The 25,970-nt window shown below is 33.3% G+C and overlaps 1 protein-coding gene and 1 long non-coding RNA gene across 2 annotated transcripts; both read right to left on the bottom strand.

The window, feature by feature from the left end:
• Nucleotides 1–978: 978 nt before the first annotated feature.
• LOC101216389 (BRASSINOSTEROID INSENSITIVE 1-associated receptor kinase 1) lies at nt 979–10,158 on the bottom strand. Its single transcript, XM_004137124.3, has 11 exons — nt 9,498–10,158; nt 8,723–8,855; nt 8,554–8,625; nt 8,276–8,419; nt 4,821–4,892; nt 4,640–4,711; nt 4,476–4,555; nt 3,687–3,815; nt 3,257–3,598; nt 2,594–2,988; nt 979–1,850 (listed from the first exon to the last, which is right to left on the bottom strand). Exons 1-11 carry the CDS (start codon nt 9,583–9,585, stop codon nt 1,536–1,538), a joined length of 1,842 nt encoding a protein of 613 aa, XP_004137172.1. The 5' UTR covers nt 9,586–10,158; the 3' UTR covers nt 979–1,535.
• LOC116403350 lies at nt 5,806–8,269 on the bottom strand. Its single transcript, XR_004216073.1, has 2 exons — nt 7,512–8,269; nt 5,806–7,174 (listed from the first exon to the last, which is right to left on the bottom strand). It is a non-coding gene; the product is annotated as an uncharacterized LOC116403350 (long non-coding RNA).
• Nucleotides 10,159–25,970: the final 15,812 nt, after the last annotated feature.

The raw sequence follows: 25,970 nt of genomic DNA, 5'->3' as shown, positions 1-25,970 counted from the left end.
TGGGACCCACTATAATGTATATAAATAATGGAAAAGAAAAGTGAGATCCAATATAATATATAAATATAAAAAAAAAAGAAAGGGGAGGAGCCTAGTAAAGTACTGGATCCCGTCCACGACTTTACCCAAAATCACTTATTTTTATCAATAGTTTTGCATCTATTCTATTTTTTACCTATGTTTAAAAATTTACATTGTTTTTAAAAAAAATTCGTCAAATACTCATTCACGTTATGGTTTGTGGAGTTTGGATACGAAATGGGTGAATTAATTTTTTTTAAAACAAACAGCAAATTCTCGTTCATTTGGTTTTTTTAACAAATGTCATCTCTCCTTAAAACAATACAATTAAATTTATATGTCATCCGAAATATTATTCGCTATGGATAGAAAGTGAAAATATTTTGTATGTCATCCGAAATATTATTCGTCATAGATAGAAGGTAAAATATTTTGTCAATTTTACTACTTTTTATAATTTTTCTATTATATTATATCCTTGTCTTCAACCTGAATGTGAATACTAAAGAAATGAGAAATGAGTTAAGAAACACTCCATAATATTGTTCTACATTGTTGTTAGTTTATGACAGAAGATTCAGAACATAAACTCATCTGCATCTTGACGTTTGTAAAAATGAGAAAATATGTACACAAACAGAATTTGGACGTTAGAACAGCTATTATTAAGAGTAATTGCTTCATTTATCCCTGCTCATTTTAATTTGTTGAATCTGGACCCTGAATTTCCTAGAATTCAGTGAATCTGGACCCTGCTCATTAGCATTGTATTTGGCATTTGCCTCGTTAATTGAATTCGACATTACAAATTTTAAAATTTAGACTTACCAAGTGTTCCCTAATAAAATGATTTTAACCATTTAACTTCGAAATGACGCAGAAATATTTCAATGAAGAAATTGGATAATTCGGTGACAACTAATCACATATTCCTAAGAAAAAGAAAGGATGAGAGAATTTAAGAAAGGCCAATGATCATCATGATTATAACAATATGTACTCTGGGTTCTCCAGAAATCAAGATACAAACGCTGTTATTGAATGACAAAACCTAATCCTGATAAAAACAAATTATGGGAATCCAATGATTTTTATCAAACTTAATCCACCAAAGTGATGTGATATAAATTTATTAGTAGAGAAGGAAGGGATGCTTTGATTATTCAACCCAATAGATTTATGGAACATCACTTTATAAGATCAGATTTGAAAAATCAGTTAAATTCCCAAAAATTAAAGAGTTATCTGAAGAGAGGGAGGTGGGGAGGGTGTTGCTATCATCTCCTGCATTATGCAATATTGGTTTGTTGATAATTTGATTAGCAACCCCACTACAAATTACTTAAACTCAGATATGTGATACAAGATGAACAGAGCAGAAAAATTATGATAAAATTATTTTTTTCCCAAAAAAAAAAATGAAAACTATATGCACAAATGTGATATACGTATATATATGTGATAGATATACACATATATCACTCTTTTAACTTACATGAGGGGATTTCCAGAGATCATCTTGGACCAGACAATTCATCAGGAGGAATTTCAGCAGTAGAGTCAAGAATCCAAGTCGTACTTGGGTGGGGATTGCGGCTTAGATCTTGATGAAACCGCTCCTCTTTCTGCCATTCTTCCCATCTTTCAGCTAAACCATCACCCTCAAGCATCCGTACAACCTCTGACATCTTAGGCCGTTCTGTAGGAGTGCCTTGTGTGCACAACAAGGCAACTTGTATAAGCTGCTCGACTTCATCATCGGGATATTTCCCCGCAAGATCTGGATCAACTAGTGTTTCCAACCTCTTGTCTTTCAGAAGTCCTTTCACCTATAAGTTTCCAGTGTGAATATAAAAATGAATAATTTCCTATAGTCCAAGCTATATTGTATGTATATATCGATTATCAAATAACTAGCAAGGCCTGGATCATATAACTTTTAAGGCATCTAAATTCATACCCGTCTATTCAAATACTAAAAGTCTAAAACAATATGTGTTATTAGATTAACAAATACTTCTTATGAAACTGTAAGGATGTCATCCTCAAAGGTTGAAGAAGCAAACCCCTTAAGAGGGCACTTGGGGCAAAGAGTGGACCAGTCTCATGAAGTCCGGAAGAGTTGTTTAGTAGTAGAGCTCACAATGTAAGAAATTAATAAGGCATGTTTTTTTAATCATGGAGCTCAACAACTACTTGGCCAAACACCCCAAGGGAAACTAACAGACTTACATGATCAAAACCCTTTAAACTATTGTACTTGTATGAAGAGTGTTAGGATTGACTAGGAAAAAAATGTTTCTAAAAAATATCACTTTTATTTAAACTCTTCTGATAATAACCATTTAAAATAAATTTTGAAAGTGTTCCAAAAGATATTTTGAGTGGTTGTCAAACACTTCAACAAAACGACTTTTTTCAAAATTAAACACTTGAAAAGTTCAACAAAGCACACCAAAAGTTTCCACGTTTTAGACTCTTGTTGATGCTAAACTAATTGACTCAACCATAATTTCTGAGTCAAAATATTATTGAAGAGAATCCAAACATATAGAGGTAAGGCAAAACATACCCAATCAAGAAGCATGACATCATCATCATTTGCAAGCCGGGCAAGATCAAAGGCCCTCTGTCCAGTTATGAGTTCAAGAAGCATTACCCCATACCCAAAAACATCAGTCTTTTCAGAAGATTTTCCCGTCGAAAGGTATTCAGGAGCTATATGGCCAATTGTTCCACGTACTGCAGTTGTGACATGAGTATCTTTGTAGTCCATGAGTTTAGCCAACCCAAAATCACCAACAACAGCTTCATACTCCTCGTCAAGTAAAATGTTTGCAGCTTTCACATCACGATGAATGATCTTAGGATCACAATGATCATGTAGATAAGCAAGCCCCCTTGCCGCTCCCAAAGCAATACGTTTTCGATTCAACCAATTAAGCGGAGGTTGTGCGTCTGGACGTTCTGCAATAATGTATAAACAATAACAAGAGTGTCATGTGAAATTAAGCATGTGCCATGACTGTGCATGACATGTTGATTTTCATTCAGTGATCTCACAACTAATCTTAATGTTTAATTTAATACTTTTTAAGTTCAACCATACAGTCATTTCACGCAATTGTGAATTTACGACGAAGATCTCATCAGTATGTAATTTCTTTTCCTGACTGCAACCCTATACACAGGTTTAAGATCCATAATATATGTACAGTATGCTATGAAACAGTACCTCTCAAACATGATGCTACACTTCCGTTAACCATAAATGGATAGACCAACAACCGCTCAGTAGGTGTCATACAAAAGCCACGCAGGCGGAGCAGATTACGATGCACAGCCATGCTTATCATCTCCACTTCTGTTTGGAATTGCAGCTCCCCACCCTGTGAACGCTCCTCTTTGAGTCTTTTCACTGCCACTAGAGATCCATCAGCCAACCGTCCCTTATAGACCTTGCCAAAACCACCTCTACCCAGAATATGTTTGTTGCTAAAATGATCTGTTGCAACTTGTAGTTCACGAAGAGAGAATCTCTTGAGCTGACCAAGATGAACTTCTGGATCCTCTTCGGCTGTAGAAAAATTGAAATGGAATAAGGAATCCTCTAAATGACATAGGAACATAACATTTCCTTAACTTTGTTGCTACAGTACACTGACCAGGTACATCAAAGAAATGATCTTGTGGTTTCTTCCGACGCCACAAAGCAACAGCAACAGCAGGAGCAGCAAAGAGTAAAGCAGCAGCAGCAGCAACTCCACCAGCAATAGCTCCAGTGGCACTATTGCCTAAGCCCATGCATCAAATTAAAAAGGATAATGACGTCATAAAGTCATAGTTTAATCAACAGAGAGATGACCAGATATCTTTTGTCCTTTTAAGAAACAAACTTTATGTTGATAATTTAGAAGTTACAACAAAAACAAGAAAGTAATCTTCAATTAGGAGAATAAAGCTAAAAACCTCAATTCATAACCAAATTTATGCAGAAAATTTAAGAAAAAATAAATAGTAAAACGAGGTTTCATGTTGTATGGTAGTTGCTGAACAAAGAAAACAAAGTACACAAAGCAACAGTTTTATACTGATATTTAGCAACATCCACTCTCTCACACCACCCAGAATTCTTGCCCTTAAATATGTTATGAATATTTCCAACCATATTTCCAAAAACCCATGTTTACCCATATCAACCTCGTTTCAAATGCCAAAATTGGAACAGTCTAGTATAGGCTATATCCATTTGAACATGTCTGGTACTAGAAATGGCAGCTAGAAGAACACTGGAAGTAATTTTGTTTTAAGAAAAAGATAGAAAAATAAAGTCAAAATGTACTAAGCCAGTGAGGCAATTTGAAGATCTTTAAGCTTTAAAGAGTCTTGGAACTGTTTCTTAACTTGAACACGTGCAAATAGACAAGAAAATCAGAAGAAATCATATAACAAACCTGATATGGGGCTTGGTGAAGAAGGTAGAGGAGGTGGTGGAGTACGCACAGTAGATTCATTAAGGTCATTATGAACAAAACTGCAGGGATAAGGATGGTCATCAACTTAATGGGTTATCGTAATAAGATAAAGAATAATAATATAAAAACACAAAGCTTATTACCTGATAGGGGTAAAAAGAGAAAATGAACCATTGACCGGGATATCTCCAGTTAGCTTGTTGTATGAAAGATCCCTGCAGAACAGTTGAATGATAATGTTACCTAAAACAGAAAAATGAAAATGATAGGAAAAGAGCAAAAATACTGGTCCTCAGAGTGAACGTTTATAAATACAACACTCACAGGACTTGCAAGGATTTAACATTAGTTAATGACATTGGAATGGTTCCCGATAAGCTGTTGTTGTTAAGACGCCTATTTCACATATGAAGAAAACAAAGTTAGAGATCCACTAGGCACAGAAATATAACAAAAAATGGGGAATAAAATAAAAGTCATGCTGGGTATAATTGAGCAAGAATGACATGCTGAAATATAACTTTTGAAGCAATAATTCAGATTTGGGGTTGACAAAGAAATGCAAAGTAAAGCAGAAAATATGTCTAAAAGTACTTAAAATTAGTTTTCCAACATAGACTGGTATAAAGCCCCCCTCTTTTCATTAACAATCAGAATGCGAAGAGAACCGTCCTTCCATATTTGTCATGAGAGAAAACCACTTCATAGGAGAATCGGAGTTGTTATAGACATCTTTGCTTAGATGTAGACAAATGTATACATTAAGTATGCAGTCACTGAACGTAGATAATACCAAAATGTATTCTTTGGTCTCCTTGCTTGGACGGGCAGAGCACAAACAAGAAATCCTAACCTCCTCCTACGAAGCCTACCTGATTCATTCACTACAAAAAGAAGATTTCACTTCTTGGTGCAATAAATTCCCACCCATACTAATTGAAGAGCCTTCTTAACTTCACCCAAGCCATACCCAAAGATTATTGTACCTTAATGTGTATTTCATTGTTAGGATTTCCCTCGTCTCCAATCAAATGTTAAATCATAGATTGACTCAAAAACTTAAGTTGATGGATTATAGTAAATTTAATTATATCAATACCTTAACACTCCCCCTTCACTTGTGGACTTAAAAAAATTGTAGAAGACCCAAAAAATGGAAATGACATTTTAAGAGGTTTGAACATGGGACATGTTGCTCTAATACCATGTCAAATCACCAATTAACCTAAAAAACTAAGCTGTTGGGTTATAGTAAATTTTATTATATCGACACTTCAATACCAGAAGCTATCAGCATCTTTTTTTTTCATTTTTTACGAGGTCATGTACAAAAATCTCAACAACACAAGCCCAGCCCCCACTAGGTAACACAGAGAAAAAAAAATCTCAAATAGTAAAAGTATCAATGAGGATCTCTTCACAGCCAGGCAGAACCAGGCCACCACTTGAGGTAGGAATCACTTGAGCGACATGCATCATTTGATAAGTGCACTCAAAACACTCAAACCAGTCCTCAAACTGGCATGTCAACCACACTTTCCTTCACTAGAAAGAATGCTTCTTGCTGAAATCACATTCTTGGATAGGAACAACAGAGTAATTAATAGTATGCTCCAAATGCTCCTTGCTGAAATCCCTTCCATGCAGTGGGGCAACAGAGTCATTAATAGTTTGCTCCAACACTCTGCCCCCTCAAGAATAAGATAATGACCGAGATGGAGTTAGAAACCAATCTTTACTTCCCTAAGACTTGCCTCCAAATCTAAACAAAATTTTAGGTGGCTTGAAAAAGAAGTAACCAACCCTTGTTAATTCCTTCTTCTCCCGGGTAGAGTCACAGTCAAATTTAGTGCCTCATAAGGCATAAAGAAATGGCATGAAGAAACTTGCAAATATGGTTCTGATCAGACATCCTGGTATACTGTACTAATATGAGAAATCCCATAGATCAAGTGAGATTATCATGACACGAGTATATGGTCCAACATTCCCCAGCTCCTTGTATTGGTTATGTTTTTACTTTTTTGTTTTAACAGTAACTAAGTTTTGTTAGATATCCCATAAGCAGAAGCTAAACAAGTGTGGCTATAATGTAGGAAATGTACAAATTTCTACTGTTGTCATGGCCCAATTTCCAAAAACAAAGGGCGTGGATTTTTACCAATTTCAGTACTTGACTCAATAGAAATCAGCATTGTAAGCATCAAGAACGAGTCTGGGATTGAGTTATGATTAAGATTTTTACTTCAATTGTGCCCTTATTAGTAAAGGGATTAGTGCCCCTGCCCTTAAACTATTAGTTTAGTGAAGGTAGTTTATCGACACCAATGACTTTTAAAAAACCTACTGATAGATAAGGTAAAATGCAAGAAGGAACCAGGATGGTAAAAGAGGATCTATAAAGCTTTTGATAAAGTTGGTTGGTGTTCTGTGGACAAAGTTCTACAGGCCAGGCTTTTCATTTAAATCAAAGCAAAACAGATAAATAGTGGCATACCAAATACATCTTTTTCATTCCTTCTCAAAGGAAATCTAGTAAAAAAGACGAAGATTCAAAAGACACACCCTGACAGAAATTTATATCCCCAAATGGTTTTTCAGCTTCAAATTGGAGCTCACTTTATAATTCTTCTCGTAATTACCCAATCAATCTTATGTGTGTCGATCATTCACTCCCTCTACAATGCCAAAAGGAAAAACATCTTGCAAACTTTCATAGGACAAAATTGAAGTATCATAGACCTAATTGATTGTATTGGATCCTTAAAGACTAGAACAAATATGGCGACCTCTATATTTGAATGAGAACATCACATCATCCAACAAAGCAGAAAAGAACCGTAGAGAATTGACTCTTCTTAAATAGAAAGGAATATCCATACCATTCTTTCTGACCAGAGCTGGATGACAATGACCGCAACCCAACCAACACTAGGGGATAACTAAATAATGCACTCCTGAAATAAGTTTTTATTTTTCTTTTTTTACAAACCAATCAACCCGAAATACTCATACCATGAATGAGTTTGTCGTTATTTTCGTTGAGTCATTGACCAAATCTATCCAATGCTTAGACCAACAGCCTTCATCGGAGCATGAGTATCACAACATCAGCATCCAAAGATCACCCTTTGATTCTTCAATTGGTGAGCGAGGGCGAGGGAGCAGGTAAGAAAGTCAACTGGTCAAAGATAAGCCACTTGTGGCCGAGAGAAAGGGAGTAGCAATTTGTCACAGATAGGTGGGATTCTACTTGAAGCAGCAAGCCCGTTACAAAGAAAGCCAGTGTGCAGTACCCTCATAAAAAATTAGAACAATGAGTGGCAAAATATGTAAAATAAAGTAGATGTTCCAACTATCCACATCTTTTTTTATGAATAGTTGGAATAGCAAACATCTACCTTATAAATATTTTTCGAAGCTGACATAAATTACTACCATAATGAAATAAAAGCTAACGCCAACATGAGCTTAACTCAACTGGCACCTGTATGTTCCTGTGGACAAGAGGTCCCAGGTTCAAATCCCCACCCCAGCACTTATTACAATACTTTTGCAAAAAAATAAAAAATAAAAATAAAAGCTAACTACTCACTTGAGTTTTCTTTTTTTTTAAATTAAACCAAATGACTCTAAAAGCTTAAACAAAACAAAAGAAATTATTTTCAAAAAAGTAAATTATGTAGCAAAAGTATGGGAAAAAAAGGAAAAGGAAAGTTAAAGCAGATGTTAAACAAGACTACTAAAGGGGAGAAAAGATTAGGGATGTGTAACCATACAGGAAACGCAGTTTTTGAAGCCCGCCAAGTGTGGATGGTATGTGACCAGTTAAATTGTTCAAGTAAAGATCCAAGCTCACCAGGTTGGTCAAAAACCCAATCTCCATTGGAATTTCTCCATTAATATTGTTACTGTAAAGCTCCCTGTCAATCGCGATGTGTAACACTTATGAGAAATGTAAATCAATAAATTTGGTAAGAAACTAAATGAAAATAAAACCTCGAGGGGGGGGGCTAAAAGAAGAAAGATCAGTATAAGCAGAAATTTGAATACTCACAAATATTGCAAATTATGAAGATCGCCAAGTTGTGGAACCAACGTGCCAGATAGATTGGCATTTCCAAGGTCACTGGTCAAATAGAAAGGAAAAAATTGAGGGGCAGCATTCATAATAATAAATCCCAAAAGCGATTTGTTCCAAGGTCCTAGTAGGGATAGAAGCTTACACTCGAGTGACACTATTCTCACTGTCACAGGTGACATGGAACCATGTGCAAGGATTAACAAGAGTAGGATCCCAACTCTGTAATACACCGTTGGGATCTTGTAAATTTGACTTCAATGCATTCAAAGCATCACCTGCCCCCACAGAAGTTCATAATAGTTAGTCCAAGAAACAAGTATGCACATAAGCACATCCCAGTTCGAATTCAAAAGTTTAATCAGAAATGAAAAGTAAATGAAGAAATAAATAAACTAGATAAAGTCACATTGCAATCTTGAGAAAGCCAGTATCATTTCAAGCCAAACAAAGGATTGAGTGAGCCAAACAAAGCTTTCAGATCCATTAAACTTCCATATAGCTAACGCTCAGCCAATAGATGAGCAACATACTTCAAAATCTCCAGCAAAACACCTAAACCATGCTTCTTATTCCAAACTGTACACTGTTATCCCAAAATGTAATCACATGGATCGGCTTGCAGTAAAGTTATGAGCAACATAACTGGGAATAAAAACGACGAGTGGAAATAATGAAACCAAAAGAAAAAATCTAAAGCTGTTGCATTTGAGCTATACCCAGATAGCTCAATAACTCCCAATTTACATATAAAATTTTCCAGGCGATCAAACAAATGAAACAACACAGATGGGTCACATTCATATTACCATTTATGAAGAAGATACAAATCATCAAAACAGAAACAAAACTCAATGAGCAAAAATTAGGCACACGAATAAGAAATAATGAGAAATCCAAGAGAGAGAGGAAAAAAAAACCTTCAGGATTAGCAGAGAGCAAGGAAACAAAACCCAGCCAGAAAATGAACCACAGAGAAGAGGACGAAGAACTGAACATCACCGACATAACGCAAAACAAAACCCAGAGCACTAAATTGAAGAGTGGAAACAATTTGACATGACGAGAGAGAGAGAGAGAGAGATGGGTTGGGGGGGATTTGGAAGGAAATGAATGAAAAGCCCCAACAGAATCCTCGAATCAAAGCTCCAACCTCATTGACCGATTGATTCTGTGGGAAACTTCGAGGAAGCTACCCAAAAACGTGAGAGAACCCCGTTGACCGGAAGATGAGAAAGGAGAGTATAAAGGGAGGGAATGCTAAAGAGGAAGAAGAAGAGATGAAATTGAGAAGATGGAGAAGAAGATGAAAGGTTCCATGGGAGAGGGAGAAAAAGGGAATTGGAGGAAAGATTTTGGGGGTGGGTTGAATGGAAACCCAAGAAGAGAAGTCGTTGGGTTTGGTTTGCTGTAGAGAGCTGGCTCAAGGGCTTACCTTTCCTTCTATTTTGTCAATAAATTTCGTTTTTTTTCTTTTTTTCTTTTTCTTTTTTTCTTTTTTCTATTTCCACCGTTTTGAACGGTCAAACCACCTTCTTACCGGCTACCGGCTGCCAGCCCCCCGCCCTTTCTCCCTCCTTTTTCCTTTTCTTTTTCTTCTCTATCTCATTGTAAGACTACCTAATGTAATTAGTTTAGGGAAAATTACGGCAAACAGTACCAATTTAAGAAACTAAGTGTATTATCACGCTAGTCTTTTTAAAAAATATTAAAATTGAAAACCTAATAAATTCATGATTGGTTATTCTTGAATGACATTTTCTCTTTGAGTCTCTCTTAATTCATTCAATATTTGAATAATAAATATTAAATATCTATATCTATTAATTCATTAAACAATATTCAATTTTTTAATTTAAATCAATCAACTAAATTTAATTGATTATTTAATTAATATAAAAAATAAAATTATCATTACAAATTAGAATATGAAAAGTTGTCTTTTTATTTCTATATTTTAATTTTCAACATTTATAATTATATATTAGTGATGAGATTTGAAAAGGTTTTGAAATTTTTATCTTCTACAACTATATAAAGACCTATCTTCAATCTTTTTTAAACATTTGAATTTTTTCTTCCGCTTAGGTTTGTTTTCTTGGTCCTTTTACTCACTATGATTATGTTTTGTCTATTACTTCGTTTATATTGATATATACTTTTGTGTTACAATTGCAATAGGTTAGTACTTTTGAATTTAAAGGAAGATTTAGAGACTAAGTGAGATCATCTCACTCATTCATAATGTATTAGTTTAATAAACTAATATTTTCTTTAATTATCATATTATTCGTTTTACTTGTTGTTTATTAATTCAATATTATTTTCTTTATGTATATAATTTCAAAAGAAATAAAAGTATTGACACGTGAAACGCACATATATTCTAGTTCCTTATAAATGAGTTAAGAAAGTATCTTTTTTTGCACTTATTTCCTCCTTTCCAAATCTTAAATTTCCTACATTATCCAATCTTTTTAAGTTTCTAACTTTAATTCATGTATTAATTTTTTTAGAAAAATGAAAAGAAAAAAAGTAACCAAAGTATGGTCTTTTTACATGCTTTTTAATTATAAATGGTTCATTTTTAGAATTGACTTTTTTATTTATGATATTTAATTAAGATAAAAATAAAATTATCATTAACCATTTATAATTTTTTTTTCAAATTCTCACCTTCATGCATAATTTATTATTTATGACACCAAGAGGTTAAAATACAGAAAAAAAAAATAGAGAAATTTTTAAAAACAGTAGATTCTACAAAATATTTACAGTAGCTCTGTTTTAACTGCACATAAGTCCATTAGCAGAGGCTATAGAGAACTACTCAGCTTGCCCTACTTCTGCTAGGCGGCATTTCCTAACCAAATAAGGATAAGTGAGCTAAGCAACAATAATTCTCTGTCTCAAGGTAGGCTGTACTAACAACTGAGCTAACTATGAGGTAACTTTCCCTACTAAAACTACAAGCTCTCTCAAGATCTCTATGCAAATGAGCCTATCAATTAATGATCGCTACAGAATGTGATACATTTCTACTCAGTGCATCAGCTACCACATTCACCTTACCTAGGTGGTACAAAATCTCACAGTCATAGTCCTTGAACAATTCGAACAATCTTCGCTGCCTTAACTCCTTCTAAGTGAAGAAGTATTTCAAGCTCTTATGGTCAGTGAAGATCTGAATCTTCTCACCATATAAATAATGCCTCCAGATCTTAAGTGCAAAAACTACTGCTGCCAACAATAAATCATGTGTAGGATAGTTCTGCTCATGACTTTTTAACTCATGAGAAGTATAAGCAACCACCTTATCTTATTGCATCAATATGCAACTTAGTCCTTTCTTATAGGTATCACTGTAAATTATATAACTCTCAGATCCATCTGGCATTGTAAGAACTAGTGTCGTAACGAATTTCTACTTAAGGTCCTGGAAACTGCTCTCACATGTTGGGCTTCAAACAAATAAAGGAGTCCCCTTTCCAGTCAGCTAGGTTAGAAGACTGGCTATACGAGAGAAACTTTTCACGAACCTTCTGTAATAGCCTGTTAAGCCCAGAAAACTTCAAACTTCACTGACTATAGAAGGTCGAGGTCAACTGGTAACGACTTCAATCTTTGTTGGATCCATAGAAACTCTCTCGGTAGATACTACATGGCCAAGGAAAGACACTTGTTTCAGCCAAAACTCATGCTTGGAGAACTTTGCATATAGTTTATTGGCTCGAAGAGTCTCTAACACCTGATGTAAATGTTCCTCATGCTCAACCTCTGTCTTGGAGTAAACCAAGATGTCATCAATAAAAACTATCACAAAGGTATCTAAGAAATCCTTAAACACCATGTTCATTAAATCTATAAATACAATAGGAGCATTTGTCAAGCCAAAGGACATCACAATAAACTCATAATGTCCATACAGGGAACGAAAGGCCGTCTTGTGAATATCAATGTCTCTAATCCTCAACTGGTGATATCCTGAAAGTAAATTGATCTTAGAGAACACAGTGGCATCCTGTAGTTGATCAAACAAGTCATCAATCCTGGGCAACGGATATCTGTTTTTGACTGTCACCTTATTGAGCTCTCTATAGTCAATGCAAAGACGCATCAACCCATCTTTTTTCTTCACAAACAATATACTAGGTCGAATAAAGCCCTTTTCCAACAACTCCTACAATTGGACCTTCAGTTACTTCAGTTTCGCTAGAGCCATTATGTATGAAGCTTTCGATATGGGGACCAATATTTGGTTCCATCTCAATAGCAAAATCAATCTCTCTGTGAGACAGAAGTCCTAAAAGCTCTTCTAGAAAAACATCAGGGTATTCCCTTACCACTGGCTCAGATGATAATGATGCATCGTGCTATCTGGTGTCTACAACGCTAGCCAAGATACTCTAAGTACCTTGGTTGTGCAACTTATTGGCCTTCATGGTTGAGATAACTTTGGGTAGGACCATAGTCCCTGTCCCTTTATACTTGAAACTAACCGTCTCATGAGGGTTAAAAATTACCTCCTTGTGGGAACAATCTATGCTTGCATGGTTAGCAAATAGTCAATTCATGCCTAGTATTACATCAAAGTCTCGCATGTCTAATACTCATAAAGTTACATCTAAAACATGGTACAATATTTCTATTTGGCATGCTTTTATCTTTTCTTTCGACAACATAATTTCTTCAGATGGAGTAGAAATAAACAATATATAACTCAAGGGTTCTACCTCTAAACTCATATGTTGAACAAAAACTGAGGATATAAAAGAATGAGAGGACCTCAAGTCAAATATTACTAAAGCAAAGTGTCCCAAGATTGGGAGCGTACTTGTCACCACTGTGTCAGCTCTCTTGACCTCCTGTCGATTAGGGGCAAAAACTCTCCCCTGTTGGGATGTGGAAATCTAGTTCGAGACAGCCTCAAACAAGTTATGAGGGTAATTATCAGTTAAATGCCCAGGTTGTCTACACTTGTAGCATAATCCACTCCCTACTAGGCAACAACCTGAATGAAATCTTCCACAATTAGGACACATGGGTAATTCCCTCAAATTCTTTCCTGCCTAAGCAACTTGTTATCGGTGCCGCTGAAACAAACCACTTGATCTCAAATTCTTTTGTGGTGCTACTATAGGCTACTACTCAGCCTTCCTTTTTTACCCTAAAGTTGGCTTAAGCTAAGGTCATTATAAATTTAAAGAAAACGTTCAAAATATTCATTTAAAATTTATAATAAATATATAAATAAGAAACATAAATAAATATAATACTAGCTCGAGCTCTAAGTCTTACAATAAAAATTTAGGAAATATCAAAAGTAATCATAAGTTCTAAAATAAAATTCTCAAAATTTATTACTAAAAACAAAAATGTGGAAGATAAGCTAAACTGTCCCCTATGGCGAACCACGGTCACTTCTTGTCATTCGCCAACTTGCATTTACTTTTACCTCTACCTGAAAAATTAAACATTGAAAAGAATAAGTATACATTTATACTCAGTAAGAGATCCACTGTTACCTCGCTACGTGTCTATTAACTTCTCATTAGAGTCATATAAGAAAGTACCCCATAACTATTGTGCTTCTGAACGCACACTATCCAGTGATCACATAAGGGACACATCTGGGCTCTCGGTGAACCCAAAGGAATCACCCTAAAGGAGAGAGTCGGGCTGTAAGTGATCTCGTTGAATCACACATCAAAACTAGTCATACAATCATAAATAGGTGGTGATCCCAAGGGACGCCCATATGGTACGACTCTAACGGGTAAATCCAATAGAACACCATAGCCTAATCATATATACCATAACATAAATATCATAACTCAGTCAAAACATAAAACATAACTCAATCGTAGTATATCTAATCATAGCACGCCACAATCATAACGTATCTTGGTCATAGTATCTCAGTCACTACATTTAATGCATAATAAAGAACATACATGCATCTTTATTATTATTATTTTATTTTTTTTGGGTCTAATAGGAAAATCTCTTACCTGAAGATTAGCTAAATTAATAATTTCTTGGTTGACAATCAATTCCTCCCAAATACTCAATCCTAAACGTGAACAAAATTAAAATTAATAATTTTGTCAACTATCACTCACTGTTTAATCAGGCATCCAAACTTAACCCAAGACTAAGGTTGAATCCAACACAACCTTGAATGAGAAATTGCACAGCTCAAACACCCCACAAGAATTTAGTCAACCTTCACGTAAAATGTAATCAAACTTAATCCAAATTGTGAATTTATCTTAAAACAATAATTATCATTTGATGGGTATACCTAATCCAATCAAATCTTATCGAAAATTGGCTAAAAGGTGAGTGGCTTGGAGAAAATAGAGCTCGACTCACTTCAAGGGAGTTTGGCTCGAAAATAGCTCACGGCTGAAGAAGACGTACAACTCACGATCAACTGGAGGAGGCGTGCGACTCGTGTTTGTCTGGAAGGAGGCACGTGGCTCACGTCCGACTTGAAGAAGAGGAAGAAGACGACTTAGACTGAAGGGGTTTCGCGACTGGCTTCGACGGAGACTCCGACCAACGATGTGTGTCGATGATGTGTGTGACAGAGAAGGAGAATATGACATAGCTTCCATACGGGTCTACATGCGTGGCTGCTTCACGACGATGAGGACGGGCGCTTGCGAGGACGGCCGACGGCTTCGTCTGTGCTGGAATAGTGGCATGCGGCTATCGATGAAGAGAAATTGATGGAGAAGGGACGGTCGGAGATGCATAGTATTCTTGGTATTTACTCACTATATTTTTTGTTTTGTCTATTCTTTCGTTTATATTGATATGCACTTTTGTGGTGTATTGCAATAGGTTAATACTTTTGAATTTAAAAAGAAGACTTGAAGAACACATGTAAGAGGTACAAAATTGAAACAACGTTAATTGTGAAATCCAAACCCAAGAATTATGAGTTCTTTTTATATTTAACTATTACATACCAATAAGTAATTTGATTTAGTGTTTTGAGTTAAGTGTACAAAGCTTCTTTTACATAATAATAACCATAAACTAATGAACTTTTCTAACTTTTACGAATTCTTTAAAAAATTTAATTTTTAATACATTATTCTCAGCAAATATACAAAATCTATTTTTTTCAAAGCTTTGGTTATTCAAGATCGTCTACCAAATATAAAAGATCTTGAAAAAAAAAATCGCTAAACAATCATATAAAAAAGCCAAATTGAAGTACAAAATAATATTTAAAAAATCGTTTAGATTTGGCTAACCAAATCTTAACAATCAAATCTAAATGAGTGGAAAATATAAACAATCATGTACCAAATCTAAAGGATCGTGTACAAAAAAATCGTGGATCGTGTACAAAAAAATCGTTGAGATTTGGATACCCAAATTTAAATGATCGTGTACTAATTATAAACGATCATGTACCAAATCCAAACGGTCGTGTACCAAAAAATCTTGAAAAAAATCATACAAATTTGACTCCCAATTTAAACGATCAAATCCAAACGATCAAATCTAAACGATCGTGTACAAAAAATACTAAAAAAAATTATTTAGATTTGGCTACCCAAATTTAAATGATTAAATCTAAACGATCTTATACCAAAAATCTCCAAATCTAAACGATCGTGTATCAAATAATTTTGAAAAAAATCGTTTAGATTTGGGACGATCAAATTTAAACGATTGTGTAGGAAAGAATAACTAATATAAACAATTGTTTCTCAAATATATTACGTGTTGGATGCCAATTGGCATTTTTTGTATTTTCATTGTGAACCTGCGAAGTTTTTCTGTTTTTAAAATTGTTCTATAGAGTATAAATATTTTAGCGTTTTGTTATATTTTTTAAAAGACCCCAAAATATCATGGACTTTTTTATTTTGTTACACGGGCCGTAAATATTTGGTGTTTATACAAACGTATTCCAACAATTCAACATGAAATTCAGGCTCTGATACCACTTGTTGGCATAAATACTTTAAATATATATAATAGATTAACCCAAAATCATTCATGCCAAATTGTCAAGAATAAGTTACAAATAAGATTCCATTGATGATGGCTATAAAATCGAAATAGTCATTTTAAATAGTAAACAATGTTATAAACTAAAAGTGATTATTTCATACTATAATTGAGGTATCTTAAAGTCCGTTTGAATTGAATTAAGAAAAAAATATTTTTCAACAAACTCATTTTTGTTTAAACTCTTTTTCATAAAATTGTTTAAAATACACTTAAAAATCTATTTTGGATGACTTCTAAACACTTCAGTTTTTTTCAAAATAACTTATTTTTTAAACCTAAATACTTAAAAGTGTAATTCAAACACATCATTAGTTTTTTGTTTAAACTCTTTTTCATAAAATTGTTTAAAATACACTTAAAAATCTATTTTGGATGACTTCCAAACACTTCAGTTTTTTTCAAAATAACTTATTTTTTTAACCTAAATACTTAAAAGTGTAATTCAAACACATCATTAGTTTTTTGGATTTGATGTTTATAACGATTAAATCACTTATTTAATAAAATTTATTGTACAGTATCTCAATAATATCTTATTGATTAATAAAATAGTTAACATTTACAAATCACCAATTTTAAGACATAAAATCCAACAAAATGTATATAAGTCCTTTAATTACATATTGCTACAGTTACTTCTTAAAACTTATTTTTCTTATATATATATATCATAATTATTTAAAATAATAACAAAAATTACTACATAAAGCTTGTAAAAGTATATTTTAAAAAGTCATATTCCCATATCCAACTTTGGGAGAAAATTTTAAATAAATAATATATATATATTATATTATTATATTATGAAACTTAAAGACCAAACATATCTTCTACTCTTCAAAATATGATTACCAATGCTTCATAATTTGTTTTTATTTTTTAAATTTAAACCTACAAAAAATCTCATTGTTTCCCACTTTTGTTAGCTACATTTTAAAGAAACTTTAAAATGAAACCAAGTGATGAAAAGTAAAAAAAAAAATATATAGATTTTTAAAACTTATTTTTGAATTTTGGATTATATATAGCTAAAAACTCTACGCTCCTACTTAAAAAGACGTCAATTCAAAAAAAAAATAAACTTACTTTTCAAAAACAAAACGAAGACATTCTATTTGGTAATCATTTTTATTTTGGTTATTTATTATTGAAAATTAAGCTTATTTTCTCTATGCACAAGTTTTTAAATAGAATAGTTAAAATCTTAGCTAAATTTTAAAAACAAAAAAGAAAGGTTTAAAAATTACTTTTTTTATTTTTTAAAATTTGATTTGAATTTTAAAATGTTCCTAAAATGTTGTTAACAAAATGAGATTTGTAGGGTTTAATTTAATAGAGGTGGGCCAAAACTAATGGCTTAAATAAATAGTTTGGTGAGAAGAGAAGACCTTGACAGACCGTCAATGCTTATGTATGAACAATAGAAATGGGAGATTAACACGCATTGGTTAGCTTTCTGAGATGTCCACTTCCAAACAATAACCAATGCTTATTTATGCCCATGTGAATTTGAATTACTTTTCAAAAAAGCAATTTTTAGACTAAGAAAATACAAACCATACACCTTTGAATAAATTACTCACTTCTCTCTTTTTTTTCCCTACCAAAAAAGAAAGAAAAGAAACCTTTCAAAATATTATTCTTTTTTGACCCTTGCGTAGACTACTACTTCAAAAGAGACCAAATTCATTCTTCACAACCGACCCAATCAGTACGGCAAACAAAAGGGGAAGAACGCACTACTGCTTCTAAGACTTTACCAACCTTAACTACATCTTCTTCCCTATACAATATAATAGACACACGCACACATGATCTATCTCATTCTCAACAATCTGCAGTCTGATGTGTATTATTACACACAATTTAACTATTGACATTCTTTTCTATCTTACCCTCCTTTGATATCTCCAGGTGGATGAGAAATATCTGATGAAGTGAACCGTGGCAACAGTAACAAGAAGGAATATCCTACACTTTTCCCTTCCTATTTGCCTCATCTACTCTTCTTGAGCTTTCCTCGACTCTAGCTTATGCAACTTCTGCAGTTGATTCCGAAGGATCTATTTGTAAAATATGAAACTTTCATGGCTAAATTATAAAAGATATTCATTGTGAGATCTAGATTCGAGAAAGGGAGTCCTGTTGAAGAAGATAAGTGTTGAGGAGTGAGATGATCCTTCTAAAATGAAAAGATTGATCATTCTAAAGATAAATTCGGAGGGAAGAAAGTTGTGCTGAGAGTAGGTGGTGGAGGAAAGTTGGCCCAACGAAGGAGTTCTATAGGAGTTAGGTGATTGAGTGAAGTGACTCAAAGAGAAGTTGAGAGTGAAGTAGGTGATTGTAGACGACGAGGAAGAAAAGGCGAGAAAAGGGAGTTTAGCTTCCCAAGAATATAAGGTGAAGAAAATTTTGGCTTCTCGAGATGATAAGGTTTGGGTCTCGAGGGAATGTCAAATCAAAAGTTGACCATTAGCTTACGTACCGAGTTTGGCATATATTGCGCCAAAGCGGTAGGGTGACACGTGTAAAGCTATAATTTTGAACTGGCATGTAAAAAGAGTAATCGGTCTAAAAGATTAGTATAAATAAGAGCAAAGACCTAAGAGAATTGTTGTTATTTGGAAGTTTCGATAAGAGAGACTAAGTAGTTGATGATGGAAAACAAGACATGAGCACCAGAAAATATGAACAACATTAGTCTAATTAAATGCATCTAAACAATTTAGATGTTAACATGCAATACTACCCTAATAAAACAAAATTAGGGTTGAAAGAAGTTTGTACCTAAATTATAGCTTTCTGTTCCTAGATATCTTCTCATGAACTCAAACTGAGGACCACCACTAGAGTTTACATGTTATTCTCCGAACATAGAATTGGATTGTGGGACCCGTTAAGTGAAGGAAAAAGGGAGGGAAAGATGAAAATTGGAGGTGGAAGAATAGGTTTGAGATCGGGGATAGAAGTAATTTTGGAAAGAAAAATTGTAATTCAAAATTACAATTTTGGCCCAAACATTTTTAACAATTTAAAAAAAGAATTTATATATAACCTAATTAATTACATGCAAAATTGCATGGAATTAGTGTATATATATGTTTTATGTAATAGCGGAAGATTTTACAGAACCATTACTCAATTTAATTTGGAAATCCCAAAATACCAATACATTGGCAAAAATAATTAAGAAACTAATTTTCTTGTTAAGACTTAAAGGCTATACATACTTTCTAATTATAGATTAGAGAAAGAAAAACTTACATGTTTATGTCTCTGAATCTACAAAGTGAATCTAAAAATTAAGACATCACCCATCGGAGACCTTCCTATCTCTGTGATGAGATTGGTTTGTGGGAACCAATTGGAATGGAAAAAAGTTGAGAAAAATTATTTTCATTTTGGAGAGAGCAAAAACAAAGGTTTTTTTTATTATTATTATTAATCTGTTGAAGAAAACTGTTTTCTTCTATATATTTATAACTCTCTTTCCTTCTTGGAGTAAGAAAATGGGTAGGAAGGAATCATGAGATTCTATTCATTTAAAAAATGTTAAATTAATAGAAATTTCAAATCTACTAATTAATTAACCATTAGTTAATTAAATCATATTTAATTAATATTTCATTCAAATCTTATTTAATGAATATCTCCAATATCTTATAAATTTATATTTAATTAAATAATTCCAGCTCCCCACTCGATCTTGTCCCAAAGTTATAAGCTTATTGAGTCAGCAATCTGTCCACTTTCACCGGTATAAATCAAAGCACAATCTCTCGCAAACGGTATAAATCAAAGCACAATCTCTCGCAAACAAAAGTTCATAATACACTTAGGATTAAAACTAAGTTACCCAGGTCATCCTAATGAAATAGAAACCTAACTAGTTAACGCAGTTACATCTAGTGATTACTATTTTACGGTTCGATCTTTTGCAAACTCATTGCATAGGATACCTCCACTTGAATGTCAACTACACGAACGTGTTGGATCATTGCGTTTGTATCAAATACAAAGTGAGTCATATCCAACGTGAGTCATACACGTTGAATCATTGTGAAAATATAATTATTTGAGAGACATTGTATTTTAGAAAGATGATAAAGATAAATTAATTGTTGGATATATATTTAATTAATTGAGTTATGGAAGGTTAGGACTAATTATATTGTTGGAATAATATAATTATGATGAATACTATATTGTTATATTTTGGACAAGAAGAAAAAAAGAAGATTTGATAGAGAATAAAGAAAGAGAAAAGACGAGTAAAATAACCTCTATGGAATAAAACTTATGCCCATCACGCCTTTGTTGGAATTTATGTCTTAGAACTTGTAGTTTGTAATCGTAGTTTATTCAATAAAATCGTTATTGATACGATAATCTTAAAGCCAATAAACTAAGGACCTAAAGCTATTATTGAGTAAACTTGAATTTTATGTAGAGAGACATAAACGTGGATCAAATTCAATTATATAGCCTAAATAGTCTATAGTATATGAATATGGTTGGGTACCTTATTTTAGGGACACTATGAATGTGGCCCGATTTGAAGTTAGTACAAACGATGTGATCCTGAATTGTTCATGTAGAGACATGGAAGTGGAGGCAACCTATGTAAATAGTTTACATAAGACTATAATCATGAAATAGTCCCTTTTAGGTTATAACACCATTGACTTTAATAAAATAGACTATTTCATTTATAGATATCAAGTGTGACTTAATATATTAATCCTTAGCTAACTATGAACATCTGTTCACACATAATTATCCGTAGATCTGCATAGGTGAGGGCAACTCAATGGTGTTGGTCCAATAAGCCTTCCATTTCACGAGTAAGACCAATTAGATAGCCAGGGACATAGAGTGCAAGACAAAATTCACTCCTACCAATTTTAGGGATAGTAGATAGGTTGTTCCCTTAAAGACTGAATCAAAGTCTTGAACAAGGGCCCCACCCTCTCATTGACTCGAAAGGGATTCATTTTATAAGTTGAACCTTAAACCAATTGTTTAATAGTGGATTAGTGGAACTTAAGGAGCAAGATGTAGTCTTAGGGGTAAAATGATACTTTGACCCAACCAAGGTTGCGAACAACCTGTGAAAATTAACTTACTTATCATGGTTATATCACATGGACACAAATATATCTATAGTGAGGGAAGTGCAACTATGAAACTTTAGTGGAATGACCTGTTAGTTAACGAAGGTTGATTACTCTGTCTAAAAGAATTTAACTAGTTAATCTCGAATCGTTGAAGCTCATGATCTATAGGACTAGTAGGTTCTCTCGCTAGCTCACAAGGAATCAACTTAAAACATTATGATGGGATAATACTAATTCTTCGAATTAGGTAAAGAGAGAGATACCGACGATTGTATTTGATATAGTCGTCGGTTATAAGTTTAAGAAAGAGCTCTATGTTTAAATATGACTTAAATATTAAAAATATGAATATTTATTCATATTTAGAAGCTCAGAATTGATGAAAGTGATCAAAGTTGTGAAAAGTTAAAATGTTGACTTTTTTACTTTGAAAAGTCAAACTTTGACTAAAAAGTCAAACTTTGATTGACCTTATATTCAAATGTGATTTGAATTTCAGAGAATTGAATGCAGATTTGTGCTCGGGAGGTCAAAATTAGTCAAGACGGATAAAATGGTAAAAAGTCAAAATGTTGAGTTTAAACTTGAAAATGTCAAAATGTTGAGTTTAAACTTGAAAAAGACAAATTGTTGACTTTAAACTTGAAAAAGTGAAACTTTGAATTTGATTTAAATGTTAAATTACCATATTCCCCTTAGACTAATTTAAATAATAACACTTGTTGAAATTTGGTAAGTTTATCACTTGCATGTGGTTTATTGCGTGCAAGACACTTACCTCACTAATAGTTAGTGGAATGCCAAGTAGTGAGATATGGAAGCTCATGCATGTAGTTTACTTGTAAAAAAAAATTTTTTTTTGCAAAGGTGAAAGGCCTCTTAGTTTTTAAAAATGGTGAGAATTAATTTTATAATTAAAAATTACAAAATAAAACCAAGAACTCGTTTTTTAACTCTCAACAACAAAGATCTAAAAGTTAGGTTCCTCCTAAAAGTACCATCTCTCTCTCTTTCCTCCACCATTCGAGTTCCACAACTCGATTTCAAGTCCGGAGAATAGTGAGTCAACACTAATGGTCATCTCGACTTCGAGTTCGTGAGGAGATTGCGAAGAGTTCATGAAAAAAGTATGAAGAGTTCGGGAGGAAATTACAAGAAAAGAAAAGCATCAAATGTGAGTTTTTCTTTTAACCTTATCTTTGTTTCAATTAGGGTTGTAATGCATGTTAATTAGTAAAATGTTTAGTTGCAATTAAAGTAAAGTTTGATCTTTTTTCCACTGCACATGTCTACCATTTCAATCAGCCTTGTCATGCCTGAACCTCGACCACTTCTCATAAACATATTTTCGTCTAGAAACATAATTTGACTTTGAAAAATCATAACTATTTTGGAAAAATGTTCTTCTACAAAGTTACTTGAAAATGTTCAAATTTCTTACCTCAAAATTTCGAAATCAAAATCCAACAAATGCATTTTGTGACCACCAAAATGTGCACATTGCTCAGTTTCTTCCTATGTTGGAGGTAAATGTGCATATGCATTTTGTGACCACCAAAATGTGCACATTGTTATGTAAATGACATAGTAATTTTGAAAGTAGAAACTATGTAAATGACAATGTGCACATTTTGAAAGTGGTTTGAGGTAAATGTGCACATTGTCGTCTTTCCTATGCTTAAACGCAACCCTTCTCGCCTCCAACTTAACAAACAACCTTGAGTAGAAACTAGACTTAATTTCAAACCTTTTGAAAGTGGTTTGAGGTAAATGACAAGAGTAAATTGTGAGAAACCCCTGCTTGAAGTTGTTTATTTGTAGTGGAGCTTTGCATGAAAATGAAATGACACCTCTAGCTTTGCTAATCCACCTCTTAATCTCTGCAATCCACCTCTTGCTTCCTAATCCACCTAGACCTTGGCTGCAAAATGCATGCAATTTGATTAAAACACATGGATTTTACTTTAAACTGATTGCCCTTAATTAGCCACGTAACTTGCTTAAACATCTTGCTAACCTTCATTGTCTTCCTCGCATGCTATCCTTAAAAGCCTAGCACTCTCAATCGCCTAACCAACTTCCATGGTTGCAAGCTTCCTCGCATACAAGCCTTCCTCGCTTAGCCTTGGTTGCCTATCTCATGCTCACCAACCTTTTAGCTTATCTCGCCTAGCACATGACCAACTCTCTTTGCTTAGTCAACAAAACTTGCTAACCTCTCGATACATCACCTCACCTAACAATCCTTTACTCGTTAAGCATCCTTAAACGCCATTTCTCTTGTTTTGAGGTTATTTCTCAAGTGGCCGCCCAAACTTGTATTTTTCACCCAACTTTCAACAACACTTGGCTACCCACCTAACCTCTAATCGCCTAACTCCTTCCTTTCACACTTGGCCATGCTTTTCTTCCTTTTTTTTTTTTTTTGTTTACTTAAACTCAAAAACTTAATCTTTACAAAGGCTTTTATTTTTCTTAAAATCTCATTCTCTTAAGACTTAATAAGTTTCAAAAGTCTTCGAAATTTGGGGTTTCATGACAACTTTTCTTAGTAGCAATAGTTTGCTTGTAGGTTTGGATGACGAGAGAGAGATGAGAGGTAGAGATGTCTCACGAAGTGTGTCAATTTGTTTACACGAGATTTCCAAAGAAATTTAATTCGTAGAGTTGAACTTGTGTCGATGTTGTATTTATGTTGATTTGATGCGATGTGGTTCGTTCTCTATTATTGGATCATCTTATTTTCTCTCGATTTAACGCATATTCTTTATTTAAGGAGTCTTGGAATATGCATTATTTAAGGAGTCTTGGAACAAAACTTGTATCTTTAGAGGAACTTCTTCGAAATGGTCGACTTTAAGAGTTAGGGAGTCTTCTAGCTCTCAGAAGAGTTCTCTCCAAATAGAGTTCTCTGATGGGCATGGGACTGGTTGGTCTATGGACTCAACCACATGAATTTGGGTTATAGTTAGCATTTGATCTAAATAAAAAAGAAAAATTGGCTGATTTAAGACCAAGTAAATAATGTTTACTTGACCAAAATAACTCACTTTAAATGCAACATCAGGATGAAAACACATGATGAAATTTCTTTCAATTTCTTTTATTTTTCTTTATGTTTATGTTAATTTTCCAAAAACTATTTATCGAATTAGTGTTCTTTTAAAACTATTTATTGAAATAATGCAGTTTTTATTCTTCCTCCTTTGTCGAGTCTTGATTCTATTTTTTTTTTTAAATTTTGTTTCTCCATCCTTATAGTTTAATTTTTTTATTTAATTAAAATGTGAGGAAAGAGTTATAAGGAATTAGTTAAAATTCGATATTTGAATGTTAAAATGTGTTGAATTAAACAAATTTTAAAATATGCTAAATTAAGAATTAGAAGAAAAAGAATTTGAATTAAAAAATATTGTGCTTGTCGTTTTAAATAAGAATTATTTTAACTAATTTAGTATTCTCTCACATTTTAATTAAATTTTTTTTAAAAAAAATTTAATACTAATTTATTTTCTTCTGTGTGACTAAAAAACTCATTTTCTCTCTCACTTTAACTAATTTATTTTTCTCCGTAACTTCTGACATCGAATAACTAATTGTGTCATTATTGACTTTATTACTTCATATGTTGCATGACTTTTAATAGCAAAACATGACCATATGTTGTAGCATTCTTTGTTTTTACAAAGCATTCCTTTATACAATTCCCTGTCGTCAGTCACCACAGAGATTATAATTGGATCGTGTTCTCGAACGTTATCTAATCATTCATGTCTAACTCACTGAATGTATTTGAGAAAAATTCATATTCACGACCATTGAAGCTCATCTCTTCGAATTCATCATTAGTCTTTGTTTTAAAGTCTCAATATTTAATGTTAGCCAACATTTCTGTATCATCGTACACTCGTTCTGCATATAAGTTTATGTCAAATTAAATCCTACGTTCTATTTAAATTTCCACATGGAAGTTGGTCATAATCAACCCCATTAGCATTATCTATCATATGATCATTTGTAACAACATAAATGACACACGTATATTTGTGTGTCATCTTTTGTTGTTTTAAATTTTGCGTTGAATATCTGCAGATCTTCTTCATATTAGTACTTCTGCTTCTTTGTATTCTCATTTTTTCATATCCTCTTCCATAATTTTTTCCTTCTTTGTCATTTCTCATATTCGGTTCCATCTCCTTGTTCTTTTTTCATTATTAGGTATTGTGTCCTTAATTTCTT

This window comes from Cucumis sativus, chromosome 4, assembly GCF_000004075.3.
Source record: "Cucumis sativus cultivar 9930 chromosome 4, Cucumber_9930_V3, whole genome shotgun sequence".
NCBI classification, from domain to species: Eukaryota; Viridiplantae; Streptophyta; class Magnoliopsida; order Cucurbitales; family Cucurbitaceae; genus Cucumis; species Cucumis sativus.
This window is presented reverse-complemented; position numbering and strand designations above follow the sequence as displayed.